The sequence below is a fragment of the Spermophilus citellus genome (assembly GCF_964194105.1).
Source record: "Spermophilus citellus genome assembly, chromosome: 5".
NCBI lineage: Eukaryota > Metazoa > Chordata > Mammalia > Rodentia > Sciuridae > Spermophilus > Spermophilus citellus.
This window is the reverse complement of record NC_138186.1, coordinates 158,927,184-158,948,648: the sequence shown is the minus strand read 5'-3', so window position 1 is coordinate 158,948,648 and position 21,465 is coordinate 158,927,184. Positions and strand designations below refer to the sequence as shown.

Sequence of the window (21,465 nt, the reverse complement as noted above, 5' to 3'; positions counted from 1 at the left end):
TTAGCTCAGATTCCAAATTGTCAAGTTGACTTTGAAAAGAACAAACACAAAAACTGTCTCATGTCTTTTTCTGTTTCAGTGAGAGCGTTGTTTATGAAGATGGAAGTGTGATTTTTTTTGATGAACTTCCTCAACCTCTCCAGGCATGTTGGTGGGCTCCCGACCTATGTCCACAACACAGCATTTCTTATAGGACTTGTCTGCGACTTCTCAGATGGCTTATGATTAGGGATTTGATCTAGTCTGTCTTGCCTAAGGGCCACAAGTGTGCCAAGCTAGAGTATTTATTGTCAACTACAGAAAAAAAAAAATCTGCCAAAGTACCCTGTGACAATTTGGATTCATTCTGAAATAGGCTGATCATTTACTCAAAGGTCGAAGAAACTGCTTATATGGAGGCAAGAGGTAAAACTCTGAATCATTCTTAAAATTCAGAATCGAACAAGAGTATTACTGGCATTAGTCACGGCCTAACCATGAATCCCAAACTATAGGCTTAACAGCAAAAGAGTATATATCATTCATTCCAGGCATCTTTATGATTTGGAAGGTCTTTTAAAAGCCTTTTATTATCTAATAATAAAACTTATAGTCCATTTGGTTGTGTTTCCCATTACATTTGACAGAGGTAAATAGCTCAGAGTTCCTGTGGGTACTGGTTCCTTCTAAATACCTTTGTTCTATTTTACAATTAATACAAATAAAGGGGAAACTCACAGATATTCAGTTATCTAAGGTAGAAGGGCAAAATCTTAGAAAACTCAGTAGAGGTTATTTTCACCCTGTACCAGAAAGATGGGGTAAAACATTAAAACCCAAAAAACCTCAAGTCAAGTATTTGGCATGCTGCAGAAAATAAAAGATGAAGTGACATAAATGATATATTAGATTGAATATCACCTTTCTCTAAGGTGATATTCAATCTAATCTCAGAGCAGTCTGGATTTTTTTTTTTTTTAAGTACTCTGTCCGAGCAATTCAGAGAACTTCTAGATTGTTCTGCATGGAAATCCGTGGAAGCCCAATAGAGACCAAGTGCACATTCAAATGCCCTGCAGCTGCACTCCGAGTCAGGTTCTCAAACGAAATTCCTTTTCATTAGTGTAACTGGGAAAATATGTAAAACTCAAGAGCCCCTAAGATTCTGTTGGCGTATTTCCCTGAACAATTCCCAATACTTTTCATTTTGTCAGGCAAAGCAAATAAAGTGATGTGTAGGTGTAAATTCCATGTGATACACAGCTGATGAAATGCAGATGATTCTGACTGAATGAGAAATCAGAAGGTTTGAAGAATGGCTTTTTAAGGAGAATTAATCTGTTCTGCTTTTGTGTTACCAATAACAGAATTTTTTTTAAATCCCATTCTTTTATATTTTAACCCACTGTTGATATATTTAAATCACATTTATATATAAATCCATACATACAATAACAAATGTATTATGAGTTAGGTTATTGAAAAATTTCTTAGGTATTTGAATTCCTCTAAAGCATGGGAAAAGATTCATGTTAGACTTCAGAGAGAAAGGCACGACACAGAATGGTATTTATAGCATGGTCTTTGTACAAAAATGGATGCATAGACAAAATTCTGGAAGGAGATTTAAAACCTTTTAGAAAAAAGGAAATAATTCTGCACTTAATGAAGGGGTCATTCCATTTCTGAAGAAGCTGCAACAGTGCATGACATAACTGATAATGTCATTCTGCCCTAACTTTAAAATTTTTTTTATTAATTGTAGATGGATACAACTTATCTATCTATCTATCTATCTATCTATCTATCTATCTATCTATTTATTTATATGCAGTGCTGAGGATCAAACCCAGTGCCTCACATGTGCTAGGCAAGTGCTCTGCCACTGAGCCCCAACACAGGCCCTTGCTCTAAGTTTGACCTGACCAAAAATAAAAAAGGGGGTTGATTTTTACATTAAATTTATTTTCTTTTTTTTTTTTTAGGTTATAAATAAAATATTTCTGTTCTAAGTTGACCTCAATCATACAGCTATCAAGAATTAGGTAGTAAAGGCAGTTTACACATTTAAAAAATATATATCATTTGCTGTGTTTGGGGGGCTGTTTCTAGAATACTATGTGACATACATCTTCTAGAACTCTTCCTATTCACAGTGCTTTTCTCAACGCAGTTGAAAGAAGAGCATTTCATTTGGTTCGTAAAAGGTCTCTGATAATAAAGGGAGCTTTCACCACAATTCAGAAAAAGAACTATTGGGGGCGGGGGCTGGGGCAGGGGTGGGGGCTGGGGTTGGGGCTCAGTGGTAGAGTGCTTGCCTAGCATGTGTGAGGCACTTGGGTTCAATTCTCAGCACATATAAATAAATAAAATTTAAAAAAAGAAAAAGAACTATTGATCTTTTTGTGTTTAATCTGTACTTCAGAGAAGTCATGTTTAATTTTCATTTCTACTTAAAATCTGGCATGCTGGCCAGTGAGACCCATTCACACTGGCCTAGAGCAATGAGCTTCTGGGACTGGCCTGACATGAGCTGTGGTCCCAGTGGTCATCCTAGCATCCTCTAGCAGATGGATGGAGGCCGGGCCTTGGCAGTTTGACTCCAAGTTAGGAACCTGATAACCACACCATCATATCATGGCTTTTGTTTCAGATGTATCAATTCTGCGCTCCTAGCTCAGGGCAGGGCCGTGTCTGGATTTTATTTCCAAAATGGACAAGCCCCAAATGGAATAAATCACAGTCATTCCACAAGAAAAATTGCTCTATGAGTCTTCCTCAATAAACTGAGAACACAGCCTCCTGAGTTTTCCTTAAATCTTCTGATCTTCAAACTCAATGAAAAAAAAACAGCAAACTCACCTACCAAGAGATCACCAAAGCCTTGGAAAACGGGAAGTAAATACACGCACAAGAGGCTTTTAAAGATCTCAATGTTCAAGAGAGTGTTGATTCATGGCAACAGAAAAACTTGCATTAAGTGTTACTTCCCCAAAAGTAACAGGGACTAGAGGGACGCTCACACTCGAGAGTCCTGGGGCCAGGTATGCCCTGTCCTTCTTGGCAGGTGAATGGCTCCTCTCAGGGATGGGCCCAGAGCCAACGTCTCCCCTCAGGTTCAGTTATGGGACCTTAGGATGGGGTTGTGGGTTGGAGAGTAACTTGGGAGTCCAAGTGCAGGGAGTCTGAAAGCCTGAGAATATTTATCACAGTCAACCAGGGTCTGCAGCAGGTTGCGTGGAAAAAAGGCTGTCCATATTGAACATGCACAGACTTCGGGGATCATTATTCTCCAGATAATGTACAACTACTGCCATAGCGTGAACACTGCATTACATTTAAGTGAGCCAGAGATGATTTAAAATATTAGAGAATGTTTGTAGGTTATAGGCGAAGACTCTGCTGTTCCCTAGAAGGAACTTGAAGATTTGGATGGCTGAAGGGGTCCTAGGACAAATCCCCTACAGATACAGGAGAACTGCTGTAACTAAATTCACTTCCAGGGATTTTTCAAAAGGATACAACTGGACAAATGCACAAATATGCATGGCCAAGGCTGTGATCTTAGCATGCTGACAGTGGACAAAATTTGGAAATAATTTAAATGCCCATCAGTAGAGCAGAAGACTGTGGAACATCCCTACCATATTTTCAAGTCATTGTCCACCTCAATGCCCTTGAAGAATTAGAAACACACTGCACTCTAAACAGTAAGCTACCCCAGTGCTTCTCATGGAGCAAGAGGCGCTAAAACGTGCAAAATGTAATCCATGCCATCCCAGGCATTTTTACTCTCCCCCCCCACCCCATGTATTTAAGAATCTCAGATGTGAGCACTGGAATGTTTATTATGCAGTCGAGAAAACAGTCACAGCTCCACATTTGCTCCCGAGGGTACACAGTGCACTGGTGCACAGGAAGCAGCTGGCAGAACAGCACAGGTGGGGCCACTTCAGTTATGGAAGGGTCTATCCACACCACGGAGGGACCCAGCACGGGCAGGCATCTCCTCTGGGGGGTGGAATTTGTGATGTTTTACATTTTTTTTTTTTTTGGTTTGTTTGTTTGTTAAATTTTCTGTTTTTCTGCAATATTTCTATAAAGGCACTGTGTCATTTTTTATAACCAGAAAAAGATATAAAGATAAAAGGACTCACGTTGATAATTACATAAAAGCAAAGTTAACTGAGCCAAGTCCAGTTACAAGAAATGTGTCTGCCTTACAAATGGGTTTTGCACCTCAAGCCTTGGCCTGTATGTCACAGGCAATAGTCAATGCAATGAACTTTCTAGACAATGAAAGAATTCACAGGGTTTCTTGATGTTCCCTCAGTTCACACTAAATAAATTGTCCAAATCTCTTGTTTTCTATTATCTTTTTAGCTAGTGAATGGGTTTCCTCTTTTTAAGGGGAAAAACAGCAAACACTCCTTTTCCCAAACACTATGAATGTCTTTCATCAAATATTCAAAACAAGTGAAAAGAGTCCAATGTTAGGTTTTAAAATTCAAGAAAAAAGAGTAAGTTTTTGTGATATAAATATGAAAAAAGAAACATCAAGAATATTGATAAGAAAATATAAGTTTCACAAGATTATCTGTATCTTGTGATATTATTAGTGAACTAAATATTACTGAGAATACAAAAACCAAAACCAAAACCCCTACCTACCCAGTTCAAAATAAGTTTCAATTCTTATTTTGATTTCTGTTATGTAAAACTAAATAAAACAGTCCAGGGAGCAGATCATGGCACAATGTAAGACATGAAAAAATTAAATACTGCATTAGCAACTTGCTACACCTTTGTATTTTGTGGCAGGGATAATTTGCTCTTCGCTGAAAAAAGAAAAAAAAATTATCCCATGTCAGTGAAGGAATATCAAGTGCAATGGATAAACTAATGTCAAATCTGAGATAGGGTTCATTAGAGGGGTACAATAAGAAAGGAAGAGAATCTGACAAACATGGCTCCTGAGTGCAGTTTCAAGCACAGTCTTACCCAGCAACCAAGACGTATTTTCCATCTGCTTGATCCCTCAGCCTTTCCAGCAGGGACAAACGTACTTTGGCTTTGCTTTTGCCATAGATCTCAATTTCATCTGCAAGCAATCCTATCTCCTTGGCAAGGACATCCACAGCTTTTGGAGTCTGTCCTCTTGAAATCTCGATATCACTGGGGGGAAAGAAACACAAAAGTCTTCTCAGCTTAGGTGGTCGCCGTGAGAGTGAAAGCCAACCATGCTCCACGCCAACAAGGAAATCATTGCAACTGCCTGTGTCCTTTCTCCCGGGCACAGCTGCTAGCAATTAACGTGCAGGAGAAAAAATCGGTGCACTTTTTAGACGTGACTCTTTAGACTCATGAAGATCCTAGAACTGTGTCCAGGTACAAGGATAACTCCTGTGCCACCGGGAAAGGAGAACTGTAATAGTACAAGGTGTGCAAACACCTTCTGCAAGAAAAAATCCATTAGAGCAAAAAGCTGTATGTGGGACCCTCAAAGAGAAGGCCTACTGCGTAAAGCTCTCCTTCCTGCTGGCTAGCCAGGCCTGTCTCTTGGCTACTCAAAACTGTGGAAATGCTTTTTTATTTTATCTCTGTCCACACTTTTCCTTTCTCTTTCCTATTTCCAGTCCAAAAATCATATTTCAAAATATTTTAGCAGTTACATAACTGTCGGTACAAGGACGCAGGGCCCAAAGCTCAATTTCAAACTGAGGAAATTTCAGGAGCTCTGCAGAGTGGCTGCGCACCTGACTTAACTCTTGGATTTTACTGAAAGAGGAGTGCTCTACACCAGCACGGGTGCCATCGGGAGAGCCTGCTGGGGTTCATGTGCTCGGGCATATCTCGGACTGTCCATCGTCTGACTGAAAGGCACAACTATTCCCTCACAGCAAGGCTAACCCAGAGCCTTGGGCACAGGACAGCTGATGTCAAGGAACTGCTTAGGATTGCATAAGAGGGGACCACCATTCCGTGACTCACCCTGGAGTCTCTCTGCAGTGGGCAGTGGACCACCCCGTCCAGGGCAGCCCCTCTGCTCTGATTTTTTGTTTGTTTCCAGTGCTGAAAATCTATTCAGTCCCAAAACCAACCTATATTCTTCTCCAAGGTGGTCTGCTCTTGGCACAGGAGGGAACAGTAGATGTGACTCCATCCCACCTGCTCCAAGGGGCACCAGAAAAGCCAGGAGAGGGGAGATGCCTCAGGCCTGGTGTGGCTCGGTGCTGGGCTTCCTGCCAGGTGAGCCCCTCCCCAGCCCCCTAGTCCTTTTCTAGTTTGCCTTTCTCTCACCTGGACTTTCTGGACTCCCATTCATTTTGCCTTCCTGGCTATCCCTTCTTTTTTCTGCCTCTCTCCTCTCTCCATTTCCTAAATTAAACAGCCTACTTGTGGAAAGTCCCTGTGGTTTTCTCATTACTAACTAGAGCCACAGTGACATAATTTTGATTTTTTTAAAGTGACTTATAAACTACAGTCTGCCTTTCTTTCCCCAGTGGCTCTAGAAATCAAATTCAGTTAAATGACTAAATGACTTTTTTCCCCTGCCCCAAGTAGAACTGACTTTGAAAAACTTTGGTACACAGTTAGGTGGAATCTGTCTTAATCTTTCTTAGCTCTCTGTAAGTACAATTTATTGATTCACCAATGACTTCAATAACAAGAAAGTTCATGAAACACATTGTATAATTTCAGGGATGATGTTACAAAGAATAACATTCCTCATTGGAATTATGTATTAATGAACACAGAGCAAAACAGAGATGTTTAGTCTATCACCGGCATGAAAAGAGCTGGAGAGTTCCACCAGCCGGGTGGGTATGATCCAGCCATAGTGCTCAGCTGATTGCCAAGGGAACAGAGGCCAATTCTGAAAAGCAACTGGTTACTGAGATCCTCACTGGAGGCTCTGTCTAGTTGACACTCTGTGCATCCCCTCGGTGCTGGGCAGGATCATCTGGGGATGTGGTGGCATAGATACACCTGGACAGATGCTAAGGACCAATTCACTCTGGTGGGGCAGCATCGAGGACTCATCTTGAGGCCAGAAGATGCCCATCTCTGGCTCAGATATGATGACATCTAATCATTCTAAATCACATACTGAGATTAAGTCTTGCAGTCTGTATTTCTAAGTTTATACAAAGAGAATATGTAGCTTAGATCTTATTAAATACAACTCTGGCCCTTAAGACCAAGCTATCCCCGTGCTAGGCATTTCTAGCCCTGAAAAGCATATTTGAAGGACTGCATGACTATATTTTGTCTAATTTAAAAAAACATTGTTTTGTGGACCCCTAGGAAGAGAAAACATAGAACATGTCATTGAGTGTAATGAAATAATCTGGGCTCTGAGATCTGATAGAATATGGTAAATACGTTCACTGTGATTTCATTTTTGAGGATTTATGGTAGAGAAAACACTGAAGCGATTTAAGGATAAGAGAAAATTATCTACCATCAAAACCAAAACACCAAGAGTCATGCCCCAGCCAGTGGTGAACAGGAGACCGAGGTCACTCTGCAGGGCTGATGTAGGTGCAAACAGGACTCTAGCGTTACCTTGGAACAGGGGACAGCGGCTGCAGCTTCAAGCAGTGGAGCCTCCACCTCCGGTGCTGCTGCTCGCGAAGCCACCTCCTTCCACTGCTGACCATGTTCTTCCAGAGTGAGCAAGGAAAACTCACGTTAAAGAGGTAAAGCAACAGGGCACGTGCTTAAACTAGGGAATAGTGTCCAGGGGTGTCACAAACAAACAGGACCTTAAAGTTGCACCATAATCCAAGAGAACACTAGCAATAATTGTATTCACACGTAATGAGACTGGTGGGTTTTGCTTAAAAAGGGAAAATGTGAGATCTATGCATTGTTAAAATAGATTAGGCATTCACAAAAGACCTCAAGTATACAGATATAATTATATGGAATGGATTCTTCATCTTGATTAGGAAAACAAATGAGGAAAATGTAAGATTGATCAGGTTGCATGCTCAGATTCCAAAATGTGCAACGGTATTTCAAATGTCATCCTTATGTAGCTGGTAGAACAATAAGGAAACTGAGTTGTCAGATAGTGACAGATATGCTTGTGTGGATGTGTGCGGGTGTCAAGTAAAAATAAAATGAATAGAAATGAAATTTGGCTTTAGTTGAAATATAACATACAATCCTAACAGAAACGTAAAAGTTTTAATTGTGCATTACCTTGAAGGTAAAAAAAGACACGAACTAAAATTTGCTTCTGCTTTATTCTCTGCAGGAGTGACTAGCGCCTCAGGCTTCTCTATTGCTCCATAGCACCCCCATCAGCAAGACACCTCTGCTGCAGGCCTGTGTCATAGGAACACTCAGCTCACACAGTGAAGAGCTGGGGAGCCTGGGCATTAGGTCACATAGACAGTAGTGTGTCTTATTAAGATGTCAACAGACTTTTTCCTATCCTGTCTTTAGGAGAAGCACAGTTCCCTTTCCCTTGACTAGGGAATAGACTTGGTGACTTGCTTCTAACAAACAGGAAAAGAGGAAGTGTCAGTGTGTGATTTCAGAAACTAGATCAATAAAACACACCATGGCTTCCTCCTGGCTCTCTCCCTTGGACTGTGCATCCTGGGGAAATTTAGCTGCCCCACTGTGAGCAGCACTATGGGAGGGTACATGTGACAAGGAGCGAAGGCTTCCTGCCAATTGCCATTGAAGAATTAAACACAACGCGCCAACAGCCACATGACTGCTCCATCCTGGAAGCAGATCCTCTAGCCCCAGGCTACAACTGCCTGAGAGATCCCGAGTGGGGGCCACCCACTACTCTGCTCCCCAATCTGTCCCACAGAAATGTGATGATTAATGCTTGTTATTTTAAGTTGCTATATTTTGGGGATAATGTACCATACAGTAATAGATAACTAAAACACAGACCCGGATTTGGGTCCCTGCCTCAAACACATCATGTGTTATAGGCGAGTAACTTAATTTTTATAAGTTTCCATTTCCTCATTTGTCAACTAGGCTTAACACTAGTATATAAAGTGTTCAGCACTGTAACTGGTAAACAAAAAATATCTGAAAAATGTTATCAACTTTTAAACAGAGCTCCACATTCAAAATGCTCAAATATTGGTGCCAACCAAACCTGAATCCGCAGAGCTGCAGCGAGCAGACCCACATCATCTTCTGCAATGAGCCCATTAACATGTACCTCTGGAGAACTACATCTAAGCTTCCCTGTAAAAAATTAAAGGGGGGGAAAAAAGACTTTCAGCATATTGTCATTTACAACCAATGTTCCTTATAAAAATCCAGCGCACTGAATAATGGTCTCATTTTGCAACCAAGGAAGTCAGGAGGTCAGGACACAACTGCAGGTGAGTCACCTCTGGCACAGCTTTGAGGATTTGGTCGGGTTCCAGTGTATTTTACATCAGAGAAATGTCCCTCTAAGCTATTAACTGGGATAAACAGAGGTGTGATTTAACAAAGCACCTGAGGCCTTGGGAAATCATATCTCACACTGAACCTGGGGGAAACATCTAGGCACACAATCTCTTTAAACAACTTGAAGTATCATATTGTGACTTTTCTTTTTTTTTTCCCCCAAATAGAACATTACTAGAGATATAAATACAGTAGTAACTCAGGACAATTCACAGCATACATTTGCAACACTTAGTGCAGAGGCAGCATAGCCTGCAGATCGGGGTTTTCAAAATGGAAAGGCACTGGTAAGAATACTACTTTTCCCTTCTTAGTTATCACTTGCAAAATTTATGAAAACTTAACACACATGCAAAATACTTTAGCCTACATCCTTCCTTAGAGGAAAGAAAGGTTTTTAACAGCAATTTTATGAATTAAGAAACTATTGTCTTCTTTCTTTGGACTACTCTACTCTTAAATTATCCACTTTGCTGACAGTCCGTGCAAGAAAGCACACACACAAAAAAAACACTTAAAAGTATGTGTTTTGTGATGTTCTATTGTCAGATGTATTAAGGGTGTTGGAAAATCATGTCCCTGAGGTATTGTTTAAAGATTAGCAGCACTTCAGTTTTATAAATCATTATCTAGGCAAAAACAAAAGTCAGAGAATGAGAGAGATTTGTTTTGTTTTAACCCCTAGAGATCTGATCTTAAGATCTTGTCCATCTATTATGGAAAAGAAATGTGCTTTTCTCATTCTTCTGTCTTTAAGTGCTAGAGAAATAAGGCAAAACTCCATTCCAGGAGTTGGTATCAATTTATAAATGCATGTTCCAAGAACGTAATCATGTGAGAGAAGGATATTTCATCTACACAGTTACACAGTAAAAAATTCCTCCTATAATTTCAGTCACTTGAATGACATGGAGCGTATTAGCAAATGTGAGAATACACTACTTTGAAAGCTGAATGATTGATTGCTGATATGTCTAAACCATCCCACAAATGATTTCAACAAGTAGGATGAGCTGCATGAGGAACAGAGCCAACAAACGAGACCAAGCCTCGTAAAGTCTCCAGCCCAAGATGGCGGATGGCACACACCACACTCCTCTCTCCTCCCAGCACAAAGTACATCTCCAGATGTACTCAAAGGAAATGCATCCAGAGCAGTAAAAAGGGTGCCACGAATGGACCAGAAGTCACAAGAAATTTGTGAAAGTAGCAACTATGACCAGATGGATGAGAAACCAGCATAAAGGAAACTGTAACCCCAACAAGAATGGAATCCAGTGACTACGACTGTGTAAAACTCTTTCTTCCTCATGGACCCCTGGAAAAGCTCAAAGCTCAGAGTCAACATGTATCAGAAGAGGATGGACACAGGGGACATCTTCAGGACACCAGAGGAAGCTGACTTGGCTTCCAAACAGCACTGCCTCTGATTTTCATGCACAGTAGAGAAAGGTCTGCTACTTGCTAAGTTAATGGTTGACTTATTAAAAACCATGTAATTAAAAATAACGATGACTTAGAAGTACCATATTGCTTTATTTTCCTTTTCTACATTCAAATAAAATCAGTTTATACTAATTTGACCTTTTGTGGAAAAAAATGTAAAACGGTTATCTGACGGTGATGGGATCAAAAGTTATTTTTATTTTCTTCTGTGTACTAATCTGTATTTTGCCAATTTCCTATCACAAACATTGCCTTTGTAGAAGGAATCGATGCGATCATAAAACTGAATTTAAAATTCTAAATCCAATGAATTAGAAGCAATTAAGAGTCGTAACTCGGGAGTCAGGAATACATTCTCAGTGAACTTAAAGGCTAAAAAGACTTTAGAAAGGAAATCATTATTTTTGCCCCCTGCCTGTGTGAAGACGGGACTCTACCTGGAAGCTGTCCACAGTCTGGGCCTGAGAGGCACCAGGGGACCAGAGTGCAACAGGGGTCCCTTCTCAAGTCATGGATGGGTCTCTTCACTTCCCATTAAATGCTGTCCTTTAACTCATGGTTCTCCAGGAAAAGTCAATGAAATCACTTTGAAAGACAGCCTTTCATTTACAGTATTTTCATGATAACCAAACTTTCTGCAATAGGAACATGTAAGGCTCACTGCTATGCTGTCCCTAGAAGTCAGAACAGTCCCTTCCCTGATGTGACCACCCTAGGAAGTCTGGCAGAATAGAAGAAGTGCAGGAAGCCGAGGGAAATCTTTGGTCTTCCTGTCCCCTCTGCTATACGACAGGAGCTCAGCTCTGGCCAGGACACCCTTCTTACTGCAAAAGTGCTCTATGGACCCAAAGATCAAATGCAAATTTTTTTTTCCTATTTAGGATGGCAAGTTATTCTGAAATATGTATGCAAAGTTTTAAAATCAAGAACTGAAAAGTAGAAATTAATACAGATAAAACTTTTTAGAAAAACACTATTGATTAGTTTTTCTGTTAAATATACTGATGTTGTAAAATAAAAAGGTAGCATGCAATAAATAAAATTAGTACAAGTCATTTAGAATAATTTTGTGACAGTGGTCTCAAGAGTTGCCCTCCTAGCTCATACCACTTGAATCCCACTACTGAATGGCAGTATGTTATACTTTTTAAAAACTATATATTCTAAGAAATGAAAAAAGGAACATAATTAAAATTTGAGTGTCAACATATATAGGCAAGCCTTTTGGAATGACTGAAACCAAATTGAGAAGGAACTGACACAGGGCTGCATATTCTAAATGATGTACTCCCTTTAAAAGAGGAAAAAATTAAATATATTTTATTTAGAACTAATTAACATTTGACATGGAAATTGGCAATAGATTGAAGGGGCAGATCCAAAATACCTAGGATTTCTAGAAAAAATAAAGGAAAGTAGGTAACACATACAACGGATTTTAGAATCAAATTTCAAAAGTTATAAGAAAATATCCTTATTTTGTTCCAAATGCATTAGGATCATGACTAAATTATAAGCATGCTAATTCCTAAAACTTCTTACATATTCAGAATTTCACTGGACTTCTTTGGGCATGATTTTTCAAAGAGAACCATATACACTGCTGAACCAAAATCTGAAAGCTGTTTTATATTGGAGAGCAGGCAGGAGTGAGGTGGCAGAGGGGAACAGAGGAAGTAGACTGATGTTTATTGGCAGCTAATATGAAAGAAGAACTGTACAACTGAGGTATCATCTCATCTCATTTATTTCTCCCAACTGCCTTGATTCCATTTCATCCACAAGGACATTGAAAAACAGAGAACTCAAGTGATTTCCTCAAAATCACAGTTATAATCACACAGTTATATATGTAATTCAGTTTTAAAAACAAAAAACAACAACAAAAAACCAACTCTATGTGTGTGTGTGTGGGGGGGGGGGATTGAACTCAGGGTCTTCAGCATGCCAGGCAAGTATTTTACTACTGAGCTACAACCCTAGAATTTTTTATTATTATTATTTTTTAAATGCTTATTTTTTTACTTATAGGCGGACACAATGTCTTTATTTTACTTTATGTGGTGCTGAGGATCGAACCCAGTGCCTCACATATGCTAGGCAAGCACTCTACCTCTGAGCCACAATCCCAGCCTTTATTATTATTTTTAAAGACAAACCTTGCTTAGTCACCTAGGCTGGCCTCAAACTTGCCATCCTCCAGCCTCAGCCCTGCAAGAAGCTGGGATTATAGGGTGTCACCATGCCCAGGCACCAATGCTGTTTGCTTTAAGTCTGGAAGCCCTAACTCCAAAATCCATGCTCTTTCCTCTCTCTCTCTTCTCTCACACAAAGGAAGGCCCAAGGCCCCTCAGGATCCTATAGTCCATTACTATGAGCCATGGGATGCAACCCATGGTCCTTCCCTGATGTCACACTAAAAACAACTATGTTAGCTTAAAATGAGGCTGTAAAGCACTCTGAACCACCGGGCTGCTGTTTTGACTTTGTTCTCTAGGCCTGAAACATAACCAGCTTCCCTGTTCCAAAAGGTCCATCAGTCATAAGGCCTCGTACTGGAAATACCAAATGGTCTTGCTTAGGGTGGGCTCTCCTCTTTAACAAGCAAGCCGTTCTGAGATCACACTACATTTCTTCCATTTAAAATAGTAATAAAAGATGTAATTATTCTTTTAGCTAGAAAACAGATCACTGACATTTCCCTGTTTTAAAATCTACACATTCAGCTCGTGCAACAGTGGAATGAACAGACCCAACGTTGGGTGTAATTGTTTTCTGAGCACTACTTCTGGGACATCAGCCATCAGGAAAATCTCTCCAAGGATTAGATATTCAATAACATGCCTTTGCAGAATTACCTCGCCATAAATCACCGGGTCCCATCTATTTTCACACAGGGGAAGAAGAGGAGGAGGGACCCTGTACCATTAGGACGAGATGAAAATCTCATCATGAAACGCTGCTTTCACTCAGCCACGAGGGTATTAAAAGTTCTTCTGGTCTTAAGTTTAAACAAAAACACTTCCCCTTTTAATAAAGTTTCAAAGAGCCTACTCATTGTTTAGAGTGGCAAGAGTATGACAAGAGGAGAAGGAAACTTGCTAATAACTTACTCCTAGGTTCAATTTTCATAGTAATCCAAGTCACTAAGGTGAAACTAACTATGAAGAAATGCAGTGCTGTTATGGCACTTGGAACCTGTCCACCTGTATAATCAGTGTGGGACTTTTCACCTTGTCTCCACAGCTGCCCCGTCAGCCCTGTGTTGAAGTGGGGACAAGTTCAGGGAAACCTCTCTGAAATGTCTAACTTAAAAACTACAATCAGACTATAATGTGGAGTCCATATTTACTCACTCATTCAAAGGTCAACATTGACTGAGAGCTTACTATGTGTCAGGTACCATTTTAGGCCCTGGGCATTAAAAAAAATCAACAAGAAAACTCCACATAAAATTTAAAATTAACAGACCAGTTAAAATTTAAAGTTAACTACTATGAAATCATTAAATCGAAACAGAAGGCTTTGGTCTTTTATGCTCCTGAACATCCCCCGCCATTGTGATATTGAAACCTACTGTTTTCAGGAACACCTTTTTCAAAAATAAGAGTTCTAAAAAGAAATGTTATTAAAATTAAGGCAGTTTCATTAAATAAAACATATGCCACTTTCATATAATAGAATTTAAAGGAATCCTAAAAGAATAGTAGAAAAATAGATCTATAGTAGAAAAGTAGATCTAAAAATCTATGAAAGTAGATTCACCCATCTCCAGCCAAAACTGTGTCCAAATTACTCCAAATATAAATTTTAATAAAATAATAGCACCTCAAAAACACACTCTTTTGGAGGGGAGGGATTGAACTCAGGGGCCCTGACCTACATCCCCAGCCCTTTTTATTTCTTCTCCCTCCCTCCCTCCCTCCCTCCCTTCCTTCTTTCTTTTTGAGACAGGGTCTCGCTAACTTGCTGAAGATGGTCTTGAACTTGCATCTTCTGCCTCAGCCTCCCAAGTAGCTGGGATTCAGGTGAGTGCCACCATGCTCCTCTGCAAGACCAAGTCCCCCCACACTCCTCCTGTCCTCATCAGGGCCCCCACCGACGCTGGGACCTTCACCTGACAGGAAGTCGTGGAAGCAGTTGAGAACAGTGGTTCCTGGTTGGATCCAAGACAGTGGAATCTCTTCTGGCTTAGGTGAGCCCAAGACCACAATGTCAGCCTCTTGAAGCTAAAAGGAAAAAGAGAAATGTTTTAATCATGGCACAAAGACATGACTAACCGCTGGTGTCAGCTGAATCGCTGAATGTAACAGACAACAGTCACAGATCCAGAGTTCTGTTCCAAACTGCAGACGTGGAATCCCTCGAGTAACTCCTTTCGAGCATGTTAGTGCGAACCGAACAAGCCCAGGGCTTCCTACAAAGGAGAGGAAACAGAACTGCAAGGATGTCTTCATGGTGGGCACAGGGCCATCCACGCTGTGAGCATTATCATCTGACCACAATATCAAGCCAAAGGATGGACCTTTACTGATGGCCACAGGAAAGAGAAAGAAGGGTGGACGAGAGTGGCATCCTGGCTCTGCCTCAGGAGGAAAACAGGGGCTGTGATGGTGAAGTCCGACCAGCACAGAGCTCGCCTGGACAGTGGCAGCATCAAGATTTGTCCCTAATGGACTTCTACTATATCCACCAGAAAGACCCTCAGGAGCCAGAGAAAATCCCACTTTCCTTGAGGCCCAAATTCACCTCTCATCTAACTACTTTTTTTTTTTTGTCTGAAAAAGAGGAAAAAATGCAAGCACTACTACAAAACCCCTCTAGCACATCCATCCTGCATTTTGATAACAAAATGAACACACCTGGCAGGAGGCTGCCTCTAGAACAGGCTAACAGGCTACTCCTGATGTTACAAGAACTGCTGGTCCAGGAACCACAGAGTAACGGATAATTCCAAACGGGTCCACACATAGCGGGAAAGGTGAATAAAGAATATCAGCTAAACTTGCACAGGTCAGCTGGGTGCCCTATGTACCATCTCACTGAGTTCCCCACGTATGTGAGGTTGGCTTTACTTCCTATGTTCATTTAGTGGGCAAGGAAACAGAGGCTCACGGAGCTGGCATGCCCACGGGTCTGTGCCGTGTCTCTTGGAGATACTCTATAAGGGAGACGGGGAAAGCTGCTTGCCTTCTACTCTCCAGTGCTGATGGTGCAACCTCCACTGGCTTTTCCACGGATGTCACTGCCATGCAACTGACTAGGGTCTCTGGAATGAGGCATTTAGAGGACCAGAAGACAAAACCCTAAAATGTGCCCACCACCACTACCACTACCCAACCACCCAACCACCCAGCACAGATGCACTCTCAGCTGGGTTAGCTGGTCCCTGAAGGTCTAGGGAAACAAACTAGCTCCTCTGCTGAGAATTCTGAACACTGGGCCAGAGAAGGCATCGAGTGATGTCTTTTTCCTTTGTGGTCCTAAGGATTGAGCCCGGGGCCTCACCTATGCTAGTTAAGCACTCTGTCACTGAGCTACATCCCCAGCTGTAAATGATGTCTTACAGGAATCTTGGAACAAGAGATGGTAAGGAGGGGATAGAGATGCCCAAGTCCTACCTGATTTATGAACAAAGAACCCAAGATCAAGGCTAGTTTCACATTCCCTTGAGGAGCAGGAGAACAATTTAAATGTGTTGTCTTTTCATAAGGCCAATAGAGCCAATGTGTTTGGTTGGTGCATTATAATTATATATAATAGTGGGTAAAGTCGACTTTTAGAAGGTAACAGCTGGAAAATATGCAGTCAGTTTGCTCATACAAATAGAGAAAATCACGATTACTTTTCAGCATGTCAGGTTATTAAAGCCCCAGAAGCAAAAGAACACACTGAAATGGTGTTGTACTGAATCTAGAGATTAATCACCATCAAAAGAAAGGAGAAAATCTTTTCAAAACATTCGCCTAAATAACCGTTGTTTTTTTTTCTATGCAACCGGATCATAACATGGCCAAACTCCACTACGTTTGCAGCTAATCTCCCCAGGAATCTGCTCCATTCAAGTTGCACACCATCTCTACAGATAGATGTGAAAAGCACCTAGACTTTTAGGTGATATTATATTTTGGGGGGGGGGGGGAGTTCTGGTGGGAGAAGAATTTAAACATCTGTTTTCAAAAGTGTATTTCTTCACTGTCAAGTTCAACCCCAGTAATCCTCAAAAGAAACGAGGATGTTTAAAGCTTGCTGCAGATCAGCAGATGAGAAACTCCACTTTGCTAGATTGTTCTGCACCAGAGTAGCAAAACCAGAACATGTTAAGGCCTCTATAAAAAGGAGGTGCATATAAAGAATGCTGAAATGTTCACGTTGGAAAATGCCAAGGACCGCAGGTTCACAAGAGTCCCCTAAGAACACTTAGGTTTGGACACATGGTGTCTTAGATACAACCTGTTCTTTTCATTACCTATAAATCTCAGGAATCTCACTCCAGCCTCTTCACTCCATACCTACACACAACTCCAAAGTGGGCTGTGCTAATAAGCAACTGGGGGACAGTTGATCCCCACAGAGAAAAGATAAAGAATCCCCTCCCTTAGCAATGATCACATCGTAGATGCTAATTCTTTCTGGAAGAGTACTAGCTAGATGCTTCCATCAATAAATAATCCACCAAGGAAGAGGGAAGATTTTAATGAGCTCAAATTCAAGGAGAATTATCTTCTCGCTGGCTGTTCCTGTTTTCCTCTTCCCACATGGGAAAGGCCTTGGCCAAAGCCTGGCTAGAAACTTAACCTCATAACAAAATATTGCTTTCTCTGCCGAGACTGGAGTAGGGTAGCTTAAAGTGAACCACCCACTCCCCAGACAGAGGCCCAAATGTTAAAACAATACTGAGACACAGATATGCAGACACTGGTGGGGAGTGTGGAGGGACGCCACAGTGATTAGATAATGTGCAAACTATTCTTCTTCAGGCCAATGACTTTCAGGAGGAACAAGCATCAGAGTAGGAAGGGAGTGGAGTGAGGAACGAAGATGTGATTTGAGAAGTTTTATGAATTACCCATTTTTAAAATTTAACAAATATAATAAACTTTAAAAAGATTTTAGCTAGAACTAGTACTACCCTGTTGGCCAGAAGACAGACCTTATCTTCTGCTATCAGGAGATAAAGGGCACATATGGGCATCTCAGGTATGAGATGTGTATCTACATCAAAAGTTGGAACAGGTTAAAAAAAAAGTTGAAATTTTTTTTGTTGTTTTTTTGAAGAATTGTAGTTTCTATTACCTGGGACACTGTGATTTCTATATCCTTCAACTGCTGCCAACACTGAACTTCTACTTACTTTTCCTCACACAATGCAGACAGTAAGCTTGACTAGTATTTAACATCTGGGCAGATATTGGGATTCTTTATCAGCCCCTGTGTTGACCAACCAGCTGTCACACTCTAGGCAAGGGAGATGCCCGCCACACCCACGTGGTCCCACACTTCAGGTTTCACTTTCTACACACAGGCTTACAGGAACCTGGATACTTAAGTGGCTCTGGGCATCACATTATGTTCCAGGGCAGATTCTGCACAAGGCCTTGTACCAGGACAGAAAGTGTGCAAAAACCCTATGTCACAGGGGGCTCCTTGAGTATCTCATGACCAAGTCCTAAAAGTAATTTAATGTCTTCTTTTACAAAATGTCAGTTTCCTTTATAAAATGTCAGAATTTCCAGATTCACAAAAGCTTTCTTTCTTTCTTTTCTTTTTGGTACTGAGGACTGAACTCAGGGGCACTTGACCACTGAGCCACATCCCGAGTTCTATTTTGTATTTTATTTAGAGACAGGATCTCACTGAATTGCTGCCCCTGGCTCACCAAAGCCTCAATAACAGTGGTGGTCAGGCTGGGCTAGCTGCCTGGCTGCCCTCACACAGTCAGGGGTTTCAGGAAGGCTTCTCGGGAGGCTAGACTGAGATTGGGATAGAGGGAGTAACAGGAAAGGCAGGAAGAGAGACCTCTGAGGGGAGGCTGGCAGGGAGCTGGTGCACAGGTCTGGACTGAGAAGGTTGGTGTGTGGGGTGCAGGTCTGTACGCAGCAACCCACAGACAGAAGTTAAGACCAGAAGGTAGGATGAGACTTCCCTGGGGGAGAGTGAGAACAGAGTACATGGCCCAGAGGCCTAGGGGACCGCGGGAAGGGGGCTTCCACACAGGCTAAGGGAAAGGGGAGTGGTCAACACGTTCACAGGACGCCCAGGGGTCAAGTAGGATAAAAACAGAAGACACTCGTGGCAATTAGGACCCCATTCACAACTCCCCCAGAGCCACCGAGCCTGGCCCATCTTTTCCCCTGGACAGCACGTTGCCCACATATAGAGATTCCACTCAGGCAGAGCTTTCCACAAGCAGATTCCCTGCTTGTTCACAATTTTCTGAACTTAGGACATCAAATATTTAATTTGAAATTTACCAAACATCTACCATGCAATGACTGCTCTATCTATGAATCCATATCCACGTTTTCCTGAAATACTAGGCATACTACAAAACAGGAATGTGCAAATAACTGTGTAACTACTCCACCATGAGAGGTCAAGCCACTCAGATGTGTTCCTTCAGATGCTGTCATACTCTGGCAAGATAAGACCTGACAACTGCTGCAGAAGGCCTTTCCTCTTGCTTCGTGCCACCCATGAGCTCATCCTGGGAGGAATTTTTTTCCTTTCAGGAATTGAGTGTGTTTCTGTTTTCCACTCGTTTGTGATCAGTAAAACAGATTATTGGCTTTTAAATAAAAGACTTCTTGTAGGGTTATTTCATGAATCAGAATGGACAACTGCGAGTTGTGATTCCAGCATATATCCACCGGATCTTCCCCCTCAGGGGCAATAAGTGACCTTTGTTTTCCTAAATGTTCCTCTGTTTGGCTCTTACTTCATCGTTCAACTGCCCAATGTGTGAGAAGAGAGTATCGGAGACACTCGGTGGTGTCCAAAATCGCTAGGAAAGACAGTTACTCTTTCTTCGAGTGAGCTTGATGCTTCCAAAAGTTATGACAGATGATACAGGAAAATGCAACCTCAAATCTAGTCAAGGATTCGCTCTGACTGATTCACCAAAAACAATTCCCTTCCTCACACTCTAGGAAATAAGTTTAAAAGTAGGGCAGAGAGAGAGAGTGTGCAGGCAGAGATCCTCCTTCCCACGACAGACTCAGAACCCTGGAGAATAAAAAGGAGGAAATGCTCCAGTTACAGTGCCCAGAGCAACAATGAGCAAGCTGAGCCTGGCAGGGGAGCGACAGGCCCGGGCTGCACATCTGTGCCGCTAGCCACACACTGTACCCCACACACTGGGTTCACATTCACGCCAATCCGTGTCGCAGTGGGAAACGCAGCTTTGCTTTTCCCAGTGCTTAAGCGTTCAATGCTCAACTCCACATCGCACGTCTACAGATCTGCTGTCCGCATCCCTCTTCCCTGGAGAGCTCTCAGGGCCTCGGTTGCTCCCCTGAGAAGAGAGGAATCCAGGTGCAATAGGAAGGACGGTCCAGGTGGAGTCACATCACCTGGATTCAAGTTCAGACTCTGCTTCTTATCAGTGATGATAAAGGCCCAGGCTCTGTGGCAAGCAAGATATCCATTTTTCAGGGTTGTAACAGAAATAACAGAAATCTCTGCACAAATAGGAGGTGCTTTTTTTATTATAGATTATGTGTAAGACCTTCCCATTGAAAGATTCTAATCCTATATCCTCAAAAAGCACTCACGTTACAGCAGGAGTGAAACCCAGTATAGGAAAGTATACAGAAGATGATATGCAAATGGCCCAAGGTGATTTTTTTTTTCCTTTTGGTCCCAGGGATTGAACCCAGGGGTATTTTACGACTGAGCCACATCCCCAGTCCTTTTTTGTATTTCATTTAGAAACAGGATCTTGCTGAGTTTATTAGGGCGTCACAAAATTGCTGAGGCTGGCTTTGAGCTTGTGATCCTCCTGCCTCAGCCTCTCAAACCGCTGGGATTATAGACATGTGCCACGGCACCCAGCCTGAAAGTGATCTTACCAGCCTGTTCTCTGCAGAACACAGGCCTAGAGCCCCTCAGCTGGGACCATGACAGCTCTCTTTTGTGAAATGTACATCTTGCTTCCCCATCTGGTCCCTGATGACCACAGGATGTATCTGCAGTTGGCTGCAGCTGACTGCCTGAAGGCTGACCCTGGTCCCACAGTTCAGAGGAGAGTTCAGGCTCCAGACAAGGTTTCCAAGAGAGAAACAGGACACGACATCAGATCCCACTGCACTGTTTGTCATGCTGGCTCCACCACCCAGGGACCCCAGCACCATGCCTAATACCGTCTATGAGAACACATGCCAATCCAATCAACCTTCCAACACCCACCACGTCACCCCGTCAGACTGAAATTAGAGCATTTTGCCTGTAAGAAATAGGAAGGGCCTCTGGGGAGGAAGAAATGCAGGGAAAAGTGGAGATAGAGGGTGTTTTCATTACTTTTCTGCTCACATATTTAATAAGAACAATAGTACATTTCTCCTAGTTTTCAGTTTATCAGCTTAAATTCTGAACCATGTAAGA

General features: G+C 41.8%; 1 protein-coding gene across 3 annotated transcripts in view; it reads right to left on the bottom strand.

Moving 5' to 3' along the window:
- Window positions 1–21,465, bottom strand: part of MTHFD1L (methylenetetrahydrofolate dehydrogenase (NADP+ dependent) 1 like) — a 191,846-nt gene that overhangs the window by 143,656 nt on the left and 26,725 nt on the right. For all 3 annotated transcript variants that reach the window (XM_081295964.1, XM_081295963.1, XM_081295965.1), the window contains exons 8-11: window positions 14,981–15,092; window positions 9,116–9,207; window positions 7,549–7,646; window positions 4,981–5,154 (exon numbers count right to left, since the gene is read on the bottom strand). In XM_081295964.1, coding sequence (XP_081152090.1) covers window positions 4,981–5,154; window positions 7,549–7,646; window positions 9,116–9,207; window positions 14,981–15,092 — 476 coding nt within the window. The remainder of the gene's footprint in view (window positions 1–4,980; window positions 5,155–7,548; window positions 7,647–9,115; window positions 9,208–14,980; window positions 15,093–21,465) is intronic.